Source organism: Lactuca saligna, chromosome 8 (genome assembly GCF_052625555.1).
Source record: "Lactuca saligna cultivar CGN05327 chromosome 8, ASM5262555v1, whole genome shotgun sequence".
Classification (NCBI taxonomy): Eukaryota; Viridiplantae; Streptophyta; class Magnoliopsida; order Asterales; family Asteraceae; genus Lactuca; species Lactuca saligna.
In genome coordinates, this window is record NC_136424.1 from 81,363,790 (window position 1) to 81,380,785 (window position 16,996).

Below are 16,996 nucleotides of genomic sequence, written 5' to 3' on the forward strand. Positions count from 1 at the left end.
TATAACTTATCCACACAAGTAATGGAGAGCATACGAAAGTTTTAGAATATTATTTTCAAGCGCTCGAACGAAACCCATTCTTACCACAAGCTTTTAATAATATGGCAGTGATCTGTCATTACGTGCGACTATCTCCGCTATAGAAAGAAAAAAGTAAAGAAAGATCAAATTCGCTAGTAAATACTAGAAAACTGGGCTTTCTACATATGCATCGTCTAAAACAACGATTTTTATGAGCTGTAGAAAATAAACTTCATAGAAGTTGAAATATGAAGAAATAGATATGCCTAGCTGTTTTATTCTATGGGTAAATGATCTAATTGATAGAGTAAGCACCGTAAAGATCAATTAGCGAGGTTTTGGGCCAAAACAATAATAACTGCTTACTTATGTCATGATGTGAGACAAACGTTAGGAATCCACTTATGTAATAGAGTCGATCCACTAACGTATTGAGCAGCGGTGTAGGATCAGATCCCAAAGATAGTAAGTCTTTCCTTTCGAAAGTCTTTTTCAAAAATTCTATATAAATTTCTATATGATATGAAACTGAGATAGTTACCTTTCAGAAAATTGTAATGATAGACGACATGTCTATGTTTTATTCTTCTGAAGGTGGGAGAAAAGATAAAACTAAAATAAACTGGATTTTTAATCCGAACTTAAGATTTAAGTTTGAAACTCTCTCTCTCTCTCTTTGTTGGCAGGTTAGGTGGTGGCGATGGATACCATTATCAAGAGATGGATGAAGGTGAACGGAGATGGATGAAGGTGAAAGGAGAGGATGCGGTTGTGGGGATGGGGATAAAAAAAGTAGATGAAAGTACAATTTATCTAAAACCATACAACTGTTTCCGTTATTTACTGTCATTTAATTGACTTGATATATTAGCTCCTTTAACATGAAAAAAGCAACAAGCTAACAACCCATGGGCACCATATAGTCGAAGATATCTTCTTTGTCATCTCAAGTTCAATTAAAAACAAAATGGAAACTTTGCATACAAAAGCATACCAAATGCTCATGCCACAAACTACATATATTTCACAAAACAAAATCAATATATTACGATAACAACCGATTATTGCAACATCCATGAATGTTATAGGAACTTTTAACTTCGAAAACCACAAAGAGCTTCTTCTTGCAACATCGATGGATGTTATACACAGAAAATTCAAATTCATAAAAACTCATACCGTAAAAAGCGACTACATTTACTATTTATAAATGCCAGTTACCATTATGCCTTACCAAACCGTTTCTTGAAAAATGCAAGCAGGTGTTCTCTTGGAGGTAAGACTTGATTAACAAGTTCAAGGTTGACAAAGTCATCAGCCCAAACTGTTATTTTTGGAAACTTGTCGTTGGTTACCAACGTTTTTTCTGCTGCTTCTTGGATTATTCCAAGCCAATAGGCTATGAAATCAGCAGCAATGTCTACCAGGTTAATGTTCTCGCCTCCAAAAAATTTGGTACCTTTGACTTTCAGTTCATTTTCTAGTATTTGTAGTTGTTCGATAGCTTCTGCATCAGTCTGTTCATTTCCATCGGGGCCAAAAGCCTTGAATATTGCAGGAATGCACTGAACAAAACATATAATGTAATCGTCAATGTAGGAACAAAAGTGTTAAAGACTGTGATGCATCATTTCCTTCTTTTATCAAAATACTCAACTGAAATTAAATCATGTGAATACATCCACTAACAATTACATAACTATACAAAAACCAGTAGCGATTAGGGGAGAAGGAAATTATTAGTTATTACCTTATCATCAATGAATTTGGCCCAAAATCGAGCAACAGCCTTCTCATAAGGATCCTGAGGCAAAATTGGAACTCCTTTCCAAACTTCATCAATGTACTCAACGATCAGAAGAGATTCTGAGATCGGATTTCCGTTATGAACCAGCACCGGTACTTTCTTATATACAGGATTATACTTGAGAAGTTCGGCACTCCTGTTGCTCATATCTTCTTCGAAGTTTTCGTACTTGATTCCCTTCATATTCAAAGCGATTTTTGCTCTGCAAACGAATGGACTTCCTGCAACGGCATACAACTTCACTTCATCCGCCATTTTCCGTCGATCTGAATCTATCAGCAACGCCAGATTTCAGGTTAGGTTTCTAAATGGTAGTCGGTGAACGGCCATATAAATACTACTGCGATAAAATCACCTACCCCTGACAACATTGTTGTAAGCATTTGTACGATATGCACAATAAGTTGTACTTTGTTTTGAATTTGGCTACTATTTTTTCGTTGAAACGATGGATGGAGTCATGGTTGACGTAACTAGTTGGTAGTTCAAACGAGTGGAAGATATAATTTGATTTTTTATTATTTAATATAAGTACCTAGAAAATTCTAGTGGATATGGATTTTGTCCAATTTTACATAATTATATTTTTTACTAGTAATTTATTTGATAAGGTACTATTATTCGTAATTACCATTAATGGTATTACATTATTAGGAATATATCAAACAAAATTACTAAGCAAAATCAAATAAGTTTATTGGTGAAACGTATCAAACAAGTTTACTGGTTACAAGTATACAAAAACTATGATTATTTAAATATTGACAAAAACCAACGTTCGTTACTCATTTTGGTAATATCAGGTTCTTTATGTTCAGTGCAAATAATGAAATCGGGTCATCAGATCTTGGCTGTGTTGTTAGGCAATCCAATTGAGCGGTGCTACCATGCCTTTTAAGTAATTAACCCTTTTTTTGAAAATACTCTTCCAAATGACACATACCGAACTAAACATATCTCGTATCCTCGTATATAAACTGGAATCTAAAAAAGAAAAAGCGTAAATAAAATTGATGAGGTGAAGAATGGCTTTGCCCTTTGCTAAGGATACCGTGAACCATGTTATTTTTATGAATTTCGTTGTTTGATTTGCAATCAAATAGTCAAAATCATAACTCTGAGATGTAAAGAACTATTATGGAATGTGTGCATTTTAGAGGCCAGTGTACTTTTTTTTTGTATTTATGTATTTAGCGTCGTGCTGCTAGGCGAAGCAGTAGAATGTTGCATGATAGATAACGAAAGTCCAGTAGCCGAAAGCATCACTAGCTTATGCTCTGACTCGAGTAGCATGGGGCACGTGGAATTCTGTGTAAATTAGCAAGGACCACCTTCAAAGGCTAGATACTCATTGGTGACCGATAGCGAAATAGTACCATGAGGGAATGGTGAAAAGAACCCCCATCGGGGAGTGAAATAGAAAATGAAACCTTAAGCTCCCAGCCATGGGAGGAACCCGAGGCTCTGACTGCATTCCTATTGAAGAATGAACCAGCGACTCATAATGTGTTTTTATGGGTGATGATGTTAGGTCTATTGACATGACCTAAACATCATGACACCATGTAACTTCCAGATATACAGAATCAAATTTTCAAATTTTAATTTATAATAAACACCAATTTTCATAATGTTATAATCAAAACAAAACCATTTGTTCATAAACCATAATCCAAAATCATTGTCACAAAGAAAAACATCGCGGAATCTCAAATCATGAAACTATTAATGTGTGTGTATAATCATGTCTTTGACTTCCCATCGAACAAAATTTGAACCAAGGGAAAGGGCTTCTATATTTCTTGGTTATCTACAGTGTATGAAAACATATAAACTTCTTGATTTAGAAAAAGACACATATTCACTTCTCGTGATGTTGTTTTTCATGAGGAAACATTTCCTTTTCATCATTATTCCATTGAAGAACCCATCAATCCATTTAATCTACATGTCACTCCTAAAACCCATTGATGTTGGAATCATAGATAATCACATCAGTTCATCACCCCATATGACTCCACTCATGGATGTATTTGTTGATAATTCTAGTACTCCACTAGATCATCCGACACTTTCAAATAAACCTTGAAGACATCATACTTGTCATAATTATCTTAGAGATTATCATTGTGCTCTTGCTCAGTGAAATACCCCATATCCGATGTCATTTCTTATTCAAAACTTTCTTCTTCACATAAAGCAAATGTTTATGATTTAGCCATTCAAACCGAGCCAAATAGTTACAAAGAAATTGTACACCATTTAGAGTGGCATGAAGCAATGGACGAAGAATTGAAAGCCTTACAGTTTAACAACATGTGAACCATTTTTTCATTACCACCGAATCGAAAAATATCTAGGAAACAAATGGGTTTTCAAAATAAAAATGAAAATTTGATGGATCAATAGAGTGTTATAAGGCGTGTTTGGTATCTAATGGCTTCAACCAACAAGAAGTTGTTGACTTCTTAGATAGATACTCTCATGTTGCAAAGATGGTTACTGTTAAAGTTTTACTTTCGATTGTTGCTCAATAAGGTTGGCCTTTATTTCTGTAACAGTTGAGAATTTTCTGTCATTAATGGTTACTAGGAGTTAGGTTCGACTCATAAATACAAAAACTTCCCATATTAAAGGATAATATGGAAAGTTGAGTCGAAAATAAAGTAATCAAAAAGTTAAACTGGTTAGCGTATTTTGAAAATATGCGACCTAATGATCCCAAAAATTAAAAGCATCGAGAAAATCTAACTCTAATTCGAAGAGTTATGATTTATGATAAATATAAACCAACCACATTAATAACGTTATTGACGTCAAAAATAGCAAAAAGAGAACAGTTGAGTTTCGGTTAACACTACAAAAAGGAAATTTGCAGTAAAGAATGAGATAAGAAGTTGGGACGAAAGAAGGGCAAAAACGAAAGTCATATGAAGGAGATACGATTTTTATAAAATATAAAAATATGGGTAAAAATGAAAGTTAAAATTAAAGATGCAACCTAAAGGAAAGTTGTAGTTCTAGGAAAGAGCTACACAAATATATAAAGAGGGTAAGAAACAAAGTTCATATGAAGAAAATATGAATTTTTAAAAAGAAATAAAGGGTGCGCGTTAATGTGTGTGCCATGCCAGTTCCACACATCTAACCCTAAATTCGTCGGGATTTGGAAACATGGAACACCAGAAGGGTGACACGTTGGAGATGGGCCACGAAGCACGTGCACGGTGTGCAGGAGAATGTCCGACACGCACCATCACTATAAATAGGGGTGCTTGCTTCCTAGTTTTTCATCTCATATTAACCACCAAACTCTCTATATATACTTCAATACCCTCTCAATGGTAAGAAACTTTGGTTGCAACAGTTCGGGCGCTCCCCGATACTTAAATAGACTGAGTTCATGACCCTTATTTTACTGTTTTAAAATGTTTCCAGGGGGAATACATACTTAACAAATGATTTTATAAAAAAAATCTTATAAATATTAAGTCATTTTATTATTAGCAAAATACTTTAGGATAGTATAACTTTTGATACTATGCCTAGATATAAGCTATGATTTGTGTCTAAAAGATATGATGTCCAATAATCTAGGAGTATGTAATACCTAGATGTTATAATGCCCAAATCCCTAGGAAACTTTAAGTACCTAGGAGTTATGCTAGACAAGATTTAAGATATGCAATGTACCTAGTTGTTACGCTACCTAAATATCTTGTTAAAATAACCATAATTGGTGTGTTTATATATATATATATATATATATATATATATATATATATATATATATATATATATATATATATATTAGATAATTATGAGATCATAAATATAATTATCAAATACACATATATACGATAATAACTACACACACACACAAACACACACACACACACATACACACACACACACACACACACATATATATATATATATATATATATATATATATATAGAGAGAGAGAGAGAGAGACACACACACACACAAAGATCATTTGATGATATATACCCTAAAGAGGTATATACAAAGATAGTGTGATGTGATGTGTGTGTGTGTGTGTATATATATATATATATATATATACACACACATCACACTATCTTTGTATATACCTCTTCGGAGTATATATCCTCAAATGATCTTTGTGTGTTTATATACATATATATATATACACACACACACCTCTTCGGGGTATATATCATCAAATGAATGTAGCAAATAAACATCCTTCTCAGTTGTGAAACAATAGGCTCATAAGTCTTTTCATCTTTTGACAATCAAGAACAATGTAATCCAATCTTATGGATTCATGCATGGTAAGTCTTCCAAGCTGAATTCATATTCAGTATGACTTGCTCCTTGGAATCCTTTGAACTTTATGTTGACAAAGTTTTCATTCAGAACAGGAGCATAAACCTTCAAAGCAACAATCTTTTATGAACTCCAAGTCATGAATTGAGGCTTGGCATATTGAAGATATAAAGGGAAGAGAATATGATTAACATCATAGTTAGAAAACAGCGCATTCTCAATCTTATGAAAAAATCGAAACAGAAAAGCCCTAGGAGTGATTGGGAAATCAAGTTGAGAATCCACCACATTATTCAGATCAAAAGAAGCAGAAGGCTCCAGCCAGTGGATGTTAGGATCATTAATTGTTTCCCTCTGAATTCGTTCCATCATCTAAGGAGGAAAGAGAAACTTCTGAGTTTCAAGAGTGACTCTAGAAATATTGGCTTCCTTTTCTTTATATTCTAACTTTTTTTGAAGAATCAAAAGATCATCAAGTTCCTTATCATGCTTCTTTCTCACAAGCTTTTCGCCTTCAGAAAGCTCTTCTTTTTCTTCTTTAACCAAATTTTCTTTTCCATTACTTGATGTAGAAGCTTCATTAACCTTCTAAGCATCAGTTTTCGGTTTTTCTTGATGGTGTTCACCATTATTTTGCTTTGCCTGGGATTCTTCCTTGTGTTCTTTTATGACTTTGTCTCCCCTTGTTTCGAAAGAGCATCATTATTCGAAACACCCTCAATCTAATTTAGCACAAAAAAGACTGGTTTAAGCTTATCCTAAAGATATTACTGAACTGAGACTGCGAGTGGAGTCACGAGTCTCCACCATCCTGTGAAGATATTGATTAATCTCAGAAACATAGCTTTTAACAACTGTTCGCTTAGTTTCCAAATCATCCAGAAGCTTGTTGGTATATTACAGCTTTACCGATAGGACCTTGGCTTTCTCAGTCTTTTTAACCAATTATCCAAGAGATTATTCTTAGCTGCAAGGTCTTGATGAAGCTTTTCGATTTTGGAAACAACATATGAGTTTAATCAGTGTTGTCGAGTTTGATGTCGGAACAGAAACAAGAAAGTGCATCCTTCTCAGGGTGGAGAGTGGAACCCAGACCTGGAATAACGTTATTGATGGCTGTGGTACTTTCTTCAAAAGAGCTTTTGAATTCAGTCATGAATTTTCTCATTGCATCATGTAGTTTTTCAACTTTTTCGATTGTTTCTGATATATTTTTCTTTGAACCTTGAATTGCCTTGCTCGAGTCTTCAAGGACTTTTGTATTTTCCTTCCTTAGTATCTCAACAGTAGCTTAATGGGATTTCAACATGTACTCATAGTGAGATGAGGATTTGGAAGACTCAAGCAGAGAATCCAACTTCTCATTAAGCTGTTTAAATTAGCCTTGTGTAATCTGTGTGTCATCATCATCACTGGTTTTGTTGATGGTGAATGGGCTGAAAACAAAGTCTGCAAAAATTTGCTTGATCATCCCCAAAGAGAATATCCAGATCGGAGTCAAAGGTGGGAGAAGTTGTAGAGGTTACTAGTTTCTTTATCACACTAATGTTGGCATTTGCCCCCCGTATAAGATACATTGACATGAATGCAGAAAGTATGTACCTCCTCCGAAATGGATTTGGTGACAGTGACTTCTGGTGTACCTGTGATTTTGGAAGTAGCAGGAACAGTGAAATCGGTAAAGACAGGTGTAGAAAGTGGAATGGAGATCTGTGGATGAGAAACACCCACAAAAATCTTTGGTGGTAGTGGAGAAATGGAAGTAGTTAGAATGGTATAGGTGATTGTAGATGATGGTGGAGTAGATAACCTTCAGAATTGTTGAGTTGGAGTTGGTTCCAAAGTTGTTGATGTGCATTCTACTTCATTCCAAATAGTAGCATCATCCTGAATATCAGTATGAGTTCTGGATTCCGAAGCCTCCTGAACCACCAGAGATGGTGATCTTGGTTTCCTTTCATGCTTTTTAACCTTCTTCGAAGTTTTTACCACTTCAGAAGGAGCAACTTTCTCTTTTCTATTCCCCCCCCCCCTCTTTGATTTGTTTGCTTCCTCTATTGATTTACGAAGTTCATCTGACATGGGGCGAACACTAGATGTCGAATACTTGTAATACTCATTCACAATCACATAATCAAAAGGGATTTTTCCCAACATTGCTTCCAGATTAGATCCCACAAAAGCGAACTTGGTTGGGTCATACATCATAAAAGTTGAAGTTTGAAGAATCAGAATAGCAACTACGATTGAATAAGGAACCAATGGAACCTTGTAATGAGTTAGGGCACGTTTGACTAGGCTAGACCAAAATCGAGCACACGAGAGCTCCATATTACGAGTGGTGCAAGCAGTACTCTGAATAAGCTATGTCCACAAAATCGAACCATAGTCAAGATTGATGTCATGGTATAGACTATAGATAATGGTGTAGAATAGCTTACTTGCATTGTCAAATCCAGCAACACATTCAGAAAAACTCTTGAACAAAAAAGTAAAGAGCCTGTTCCACACAGGAGGAAGAAAGGGCTTCCTAGACTTTGACAAAAGAGATATGTCTCTAATATATCCTATCTGGTGAAACATCTCGATGAGTGCATTATTAGAGGCTGATTCTAGATCAACGAGTCCTTCAAATGAAGCAAGCCCTAGAATTTTGCAAAAATGGGCTTTGTTGATCGAGGTCCTGTTAATGGCAACCTTGAAAGTAATGATTCCATTAGCTTGAATCTAGGTGGCAGAAGAATACGCCTTAGAAAGATGAATTAGAGGAACCGATTCTACCATGGTTAGAGCTTAAGCTAGTGCCAAGAACCTTAAACATTCAATCATTAACCTTAGGATTTCATGGTAGCGAGAAGACTCCATATCAAGAATGAGATTTTGACTTGGCTTAATGTTCAATATAACGATAGAGGTGGATTGATCAACGAATGAAGTGGTTTCTAAGGATCCTGCCATTGAAGCTTCGAGGATGATAATGAAAAGTATAGAGAAAAGGGTTTTCACTTTGAAAATCATATGAGCCATGAGAAAAAACAAACCATCGAAGACCCTTATATATGTCATGTGATGAGTGGTGAAAGAAAACCGCCGATTGACGTTCCATTATCCCATAAAAGTAGCCTAGGATGGCGTGATAGCTCTTCATGTGTCAAAGCCATGTAACTGACATGTGTGATGTTAGGGATTTGAAAAGAACGCACCTGATTTGAATCCTTATCCCCAATAAATCCACCATTTTAGTTTCAATTCATTCAGAATTAACACCCAATCCATGAAGACCTATTCTCTGAGTTTAAAGCAATCATTCAGAATTAGAACCAGACTTTGAAAAATCATAATGATTTTTGTGCAAGAGTGTGCCAAAAGAAAAAGAAATAAATCAAATTATATTTATAGGATTCTGTGATGTCAAATAAAATTAACATGAAATCAGATGAATCCCGTGTAACGATCTCTTCCTTTTGAGTCAAGAGAGACTCTGAAGTGCTTGTGTGGTATCCTATTGAATTACAATCATCTACTTAAGAAATAATGAAAGGATACTTTTAGTTACGCTGCAAGGGTGGATTAAGCTTCAACGAAATTCTGAGACTTGACATAAGTCCGAAAATCTGAGAGAGGTACTTGTTTGACCAGTGTAGCCATAAGAATATGTATGCTTTGGAAATTATTTAAGTGGCATGATAATAAGGAAATCTCAAAAAAAAAAAAAAAAAAAAAACTAGGCCTCATGGGAAGAAATGTTTTGGGTTGAGAACATTTCATTAAGATCACTAAAAAATAAAAATAAAAAAGAGATTTCACACAATAAGGGTACAAACCAAAAAGCTTTTATTCATTAATTCCTTGGTGAAAAGATCTAGAACATGTAATTATTCACCGTCAATTTAGAAATGAGTTTTGGATTTTGGTTTTCACTTAAAATCATGGTGATAACAACTTCAAGATCATCAACACAAAGTTGTGTATCCATAAACCTCAGTGCTAATTGTTGAGAGTCTCAAGGGTTACATTTATGAATGCAAAGTTGATGGAGAAATTTGAGATTGGTTCTGAAGGAGAAAGTGTACCTCTGCTAAAGATTGATGACAAAGCAGTCAACTCTTAACTCAATGTGAGACGATTAAGGTAGCTTGATGACTTATGTGAATTATCATCCTGATTGGGAAGAAACAAATGGAATGAAAGTTTCATTAAAGCTTCAAACATAGAGTTTTAGAGGCGTGGGACAACATGCTTCTAGGGACACTTAGCTAGTACACAGATTTGAAATTATATCTGCCCCATCGTAATGAATTGAGATAATGAATAATATGTACCTTGGAAGTGAATGATTATATCTTAAAAGAAAAATATTTTTGGTATTTGAGATTTTATGAAAAGATTGCTATTTTTGGTTTTTCTTAAAAAAGTAAATATTCTTGTGATTTTGGATTTTTTGAAAACAAATGAAAAACAAAAAGTAAATAAAATTATTAAAGAAAATAAATTTAGAAGCACAAATGAAAAGTAATTTTTGAACCATTCCAAAGCTTGAAATCAATTGGAAGATACTTAATATACAAAGGATACAAAAGACTTCTGAAATCCTGATGAACAGTGGATTTCGAGCTATTCCAAATCTCGGAATGACTCAAAATTTTTAAAATGAATTCCAAGATCGGAACGATTCGGAATATGAACAATAATTTCTGATTACGAAAGGGTTTTCAGATCTGAGTCCGCTTCGATCATGCCTAGCCCTTGTAAAATTCAATTAAAAGTCATTTCAGGTATGGCCTTAGTGAAAATATTAGCCAGTTGATCAGAGGATCTCACAAAGTGTATTTCAACATTTCCATCCTATACATGTTCCTTTATAAAATGATATCTCAGTGCAATATGTTTCGTTTTGTAGTGTTGCACTGGATTATGGCAGATTCTGATTGCACTTTCTGAATCACAATATAATGGAATTCTTTTCATGTTGATCCCATAGTCCCTAAGTTGATTCTAAATCCACACTACTTGGGAAGTGCACGATGCAGCTGCAATGTATTCAGCTTCTGTAGTGGACAAAGAGACACAAGTCTTCTTCTTGTATTGCCAATTTACAAGTTTGTTGTCTAGAAACTGACATCCCCCACATGTGCTTTTACGATCAAGTTTACATCCACTAATTAACATTGGAAAATTATTGCACAAAGAATCCAGAATTAGAAGGATACCAAGTTATGAGAGAGGTGGTTCTTTTGAGATATCGAAAAATGTTCTTTATAGCAATCATATGTGGTTCACGGGGATTCACCTAAAACCTGGCACAATAGCATACAACAAACATAATATCAGGATGACTTGATGTTAGATACATTAAAGATCCAATCATCAGGCGATATGGAGTGATACGAGCTGCTAGCTTGTCCAAGGATGGTGTAAGCTTTGCTTCGAACGTCATTGGAACTTTGACCTTTGAATCACCCACCATTCCAAATTTCGCTAGCAAGGTCTTCGTGTAGGCTTCTTAGTTGATAAATATGCCCTCGGAACTCTGTCTAATGTTTAAACCAAGGAAAAAGTTAATTGGACCCATTGAGCTCATTTCAAATTAAGTTTCCATCAGTTTTTTGGAATTCACCAGTTAATATAGGATTAGTGGATCTGAAAATGATGTCATCAACAAAAATTTGAACGATCATTAAATGGTCAGCATCTTTCTTGCGAAAGAAGGTTGGGTCAACCGAACCTTGTTTAAATTTTGATTGTTTCAGAAAATGAGTAAGGGTTTCATACCATGCACGAGGTGCTTGTTTCAGACCATACATAGCCTTATCCAATATATAACAATGATTTGTATGTTTCTCATTAACAAAACTTGGTGGTTGTTCCATGTAGACCGTTTCCTCGAGTTCACTGTTCAGAAATGCAGACTTCACATTCATTTGAAAAACTTCAAAGTTTTTGTGAGCTGCATATGCAAGAAAGATCTGAATAGATTCAAGTCTTGAAACTAGTACGAACGTCTCTTCGTAGTCTATACCTTCCTATTTGCAGTATCCTTACACAACCATCTGTGCCTTGTTTCGAATCACATTCCCTTCCTTATCTAATTAATTTCGAAACACCCATTTCATTTCGAAGATAGAGGCATCCTTCAAAGTAGGGACTAGTCTCCAAACTTTGTTTCTCTAAATTTCATTGAGTTCTTCCAGCATATCTTGAACCCCATCTATATGATCAAGAGCAATTTTGACAGTTTTAGGCTCAATTGTAGAGATGAACGAATTAAACATGCAAAATTCCATTTTTGAAAATAATGTAGTTTCTTTCGTTTTTTTTGTGCCCTTGTAAGAACTCTTGAAGATGATTCTTTAATCACTTTAGATTTTTGATGGTTTTTAGTCCATTTTGTCATAGGAGGATGACGTAGATCGTAGGTTGGATCGACTTTGGAAAAAACTTCCTCATATTCCAATTGCACATCATAATCATTGTTTTCATTCCCCCTAGAAGTTTGCATTTGACCCATTGTGTGGAATTGGATCCTCCCCCTTGAAATAAGCATCGGTATTAGGACTCGAAGATGAGCTCTTCCCGTAGAATGAAGCATCAGAAGGTTGTAGTTTAGATGGAAATTTAGAAGCATTCGAAATTGGTGACTCGTGAGAAGTCTTGATATTTTCTGTAGCTTCATCAACTATCTTCTTTAGTTCATCCTCTTGATTTTCTTTTGGCTTAGATTCAAAAGAGATGGCTTTTTCAGGTTCGTCAAACAGATTTAGAAATTCTTCATATAGATTTGAGAGAGGAATAGTCATCGGATTCATTGATGTAAAGATGTCCTCATATTGACAATTTGTTTTCTGATACTTGAAATAATTATCATCAAAGGAGACATAATAGGTTTCTTCAATCTTTCTTGACTTCTTGTTCGTAATTCTATATGCTTTCGAAGTTAACAAATAACCCAGAAAAATGCCTTCATCAACTTTCGCATCGAATTTGTTCCTTTGTTCTTTAGAATTAAATATAAAACACCCAGAACCAAACACATGAAAGAATTTTACGTTAGGTTTTCTATTCTTCAGAATCACATAAGGTGTAATTAATTATCTTTTGTTGATGAATGATCGTTTTTGCATGAAACCAGCAGTTGCAATAGCATCATCTTAGAAGTATATAGGAAGATTGACAAATGATAACATTGTCCTTGCAGCTTCGAAAAGAGAGCGGTTTCATCTTTCAATGACACTGTTTTGTAGTGGGGTGTAAGGACCAAAGAAGTTATGAGCAATCCCTTTGTCAGTTAAGAATTCTTCAACGATTGGTTCTTGAATTCCAAACCGTTGTCACTGCGAACTTTCCGAACATGTTTTTGTAATTGATGCTCGATCTGCTTGATGAAATCTTTTAGCTTTTGAATGGCATCTGATTTTGATGTATGAAAGAACACCCAGGTAAATCGAGAAAAATCATCAACAACAATCAAGATATATTTATTACCACCAATACTTTCGATGGGTGATGGACCACACAAACCAATATGCATTAATTCTAGTTGCTCAATAATCTTAGTTTTGATGCTGGTTAAGTGACTCTTCTTACTTTTCTTTCTAAGCTCACAAGCAGCACACCGATGTTCCTAATGTCAGTAATAGACCACTACCAAGTATGTCTGATGTTTTATTTCCGGATAAGGTGAGTCTGGGAGAAAAATACCTCGTGGTGTCAAACCACTGCTAGGCAAAGTTTGATGTTGTATTGTCGGATAGGGTTAGTCTAGGGGTAAAATACCTCACTTTGTCAGATAACTGTTAGGCATAGTTATCTAGATAGCCATCCCTTTCTTAATTGTCTTTTTGTTTTACGAATGGAGGTTCATGGTGAAAATTATTCCATTCCCCTCATTTGATGTAGTTATTGATCCTCGTTTGTTGCCAGGGAATTTCTAAAGTAGCGTCATCAGTTTTTTGTTCATATTGATCCTTTAGGCTAGATCTTGTAAGATCATTGTATAGGATCTATACGTGGAATCGATGGGATGGGATAAATTGTTTTAGAGATATGATGTATCTATGTTAATGATAATAGTTGGATTTTGATGTTAGAGTTAGACATTATTATTACATTGTGGGATTGAAATCCCTATTTACTCACCAGGTTTCCCAACCTGACCTACTCAGTTTATTGTATCACATGTGGCTATATGAAAGATACATTCTGCTGAAAGATTCAAGTAGAATTAGGCCAGTAGTTTAATTATTGTAAGGATTGTAATATTTTGTTATGCTTAGGTTTCTGCGTTGATGATGACATCCCAATGTTTTAATATAATAAAATACATTTCATCAGAAATGCTTTTATAATATCATTATCATGTTTTATAGGAACAAATTCCGCAATACTATTTTTCAAAAAGGATACTCTGATTTTAAAATTAACATAAACAAATCGGTCTTTCTGGCCGTGAAAATGGGGATGTCACAGTTGATATCAGAGCATTAGTGTAAGCTAACTAGGAGTAATGATTTATTTCTAGACTTAAAATCAGATTGTTAGGGATGATTGTGAGATGAGTGTCTGCTATGTTTAGGATGTATGCCTAAATAGACACGAGCACTAGCTTATTTGGGGGGGGGGGTGCCTAAATTACTTTTGTGTGCTAAATGATTTATGTTATAATATGCCTTGTAAGCTTTACGATGCTATCAGATTAATGGTCTATTGCCGCCGGATCTAGAAATTTTATGTGTTAATATTTCTAAAGTTTTAATTACGATATTAGAACTGACATGTAAATTTTTAGAGTGATAAGGAGATTTATACGTCTATCGTAAATAAAGATTTCCCTATCTTAATTCTCGTCACTGCATACCAAATGTCTGATTTGGTGTATAGATCAAAATAGTGAGAACTCAAAGTGGATTTGAAAACAGTAATCAACAACCTAAGCCACGAGTGATTGAGTGTGCACCAGAGGTAGCAGCTGCACTCGAGCCACTCACGGTGGTAGGAGTCTAAGAAATCATTCGGGCTATAATGGTCGAATAAAGGGAAAAGATGAGGCATATATTTCTGAACAATAGGGATGAACCTAATGTACCCATTATACAACCGAAACTGAACATTGAACAGTCAGAAGAAGCAAAGTATAGTAGAATCGTTAGTCAAGCCGAACCACAATTGGTTAGGAGAAATAACCAGGATGAATGAATTGAAAAGAATGAATGTAAGTATAAAAACTTTACGACTTGCCAACCATCAACTTTTACTAGGAAAGAAGATCCATTCAGAGTTATGGATTGGATATCTGAGATGGAGCTAGCTTTCATAACATGTGGTTGCAATGGCAAGTTGCAAACCACTTACGTTGTGCGTCAGCTTAGGGGTGGGGTTTTTCGTTGGTGGAACACTTTGGGAAAGATCATAAGCCCCAATAAGCCACTACAATTGACATGGTCAAAATTCTTGGTGCAATTTAAACGCAACTTCTGCTCAGCCCAAAACATGCTAGAGCTAGAGAATCAGTATTTGACATTAAAAAAGGGCAACATGTCCATTTATGAGTATACCAATGCCTTCACAGACAAGATGGAGTTTGCTTTGCGTATCGTCCCTGACGAGCTAACAAAAATCGACAGGTATACAAAGGGACTACCATGGGAGTACATTGTGCTAGTGCGCCAGACACCTACTCTTGAGGCGGCCATCTGGGCTGCTAAGTCTGTTGAAGAAATGATCAAAGGCAGAACCACCAATAAGGTTGAAGTTGGCGAGCAGAGGATGTTTGAAGAAACGAATTCCTTGCAACATAATTGCACTTACTCAACTTGAGACTTGAAGTCTCGAGATGGCCTGTCTCCCTGACAGACTACCTACGTTGAATCATTGCCGAACTGATTCCACCAGAAGACCATCCTTAATAAAATACTTTCCACCCGTAATAACTTAAGGCTTCCACAAGGAAAAAATCACCGTTCAACTACAACTACCGAATAACAAGCAATTCTATACACAGACCCCAAATCACTGAAGTCGCTCCTACTCCTCTTGCTGCCACATGGCTGCTTTCCTGAAGAACACTTGGGGACCTCCCTAGTCCCAACCTATGTATTAACTGACCGGAACACCGCACACCTACCCGATTGCTGAGCCAAAAACACCCTCAGCAGTTCCCTGCAACCTCTGGAGAATACCTCGTCTAACCAAACTGCCCTATCTCCTTCAAGCCATTTGATCCATCCGATCGAGATAGGCTGACAACCTGTCGTCACTGAATCTGATGCAAAAGGGTGAATACTACCAGCATAGATGTAGTCTTACATCATACCCGACCTCCTTCAACCTACCATTTCCTGATTCCAACATGTCGTGGCTCTATTATGGATAGAGACATCCAAGATACATCACAATGCCTTAAGCTACCATCAAACCAACCCGTTCACCACCCTGGAATTTTTCCATCGATGACCTTGTCATATAGATGCCCCGCATCCCATCTAACTTAAACAAAATCCTGCACGAAGTCCGATTTGGGTTCCTATCCAAATCTGAATTGTTACTCTGCCCCTATCCAGATATCCTCGAATCAGTAATTGCATAATGTACCATGAATCCCAGTCATCCTTTACTTGATTGATTAATAAATACCCTTAGCTGATTCCCTGAGACTTCCAGTCTCGCACCTGGTCCGACCACCAGGTTCTTATGAGATCCAATATCAGGGCTACACAGCCGCATCCCTACAGAAACATACACCACTCTCTCACAAGATCCTGTATCACAAGGTCCAACCCTTAGCTCAACAGTCTCAACCGGTTCTAACCTAGATTCCCATAACCACCCGGGCTCGCCCCCGGATAACTGATCGGTCA

General features: G+C 35.8%; 1 protein-coding gene across 1 annotated transcript; it reads right to left on the reverse strand.

The window, feature by feature from the left end:
- Window positions 1–1,043: 1,043 nt before the first annotated feature.
- Window positions 1,044–2,201, reverse strand: LOC145011839 (putative glutathione S-transferase). Its single transcript, XM_078970578.1, has 2 exons — window positions 1,772–2,201; window positions 1,044–1,586 (listed from the first exon to the last, which is right to left on the reverse strand). Exons 1-2 carry the CDS (start codon window positions 2,081–2,083, stop codon window positions 1,245–1,247), a joined length of 654 nt encoding a protein of 217 aa, XP_078826704.1. The 5' UTR covers window positions 2,084–2,201; the 3' UTR covers window positions 1,044–1,244.
- Window positions 2,202–16,996: the final 14,795 nt, after the last annotated feature.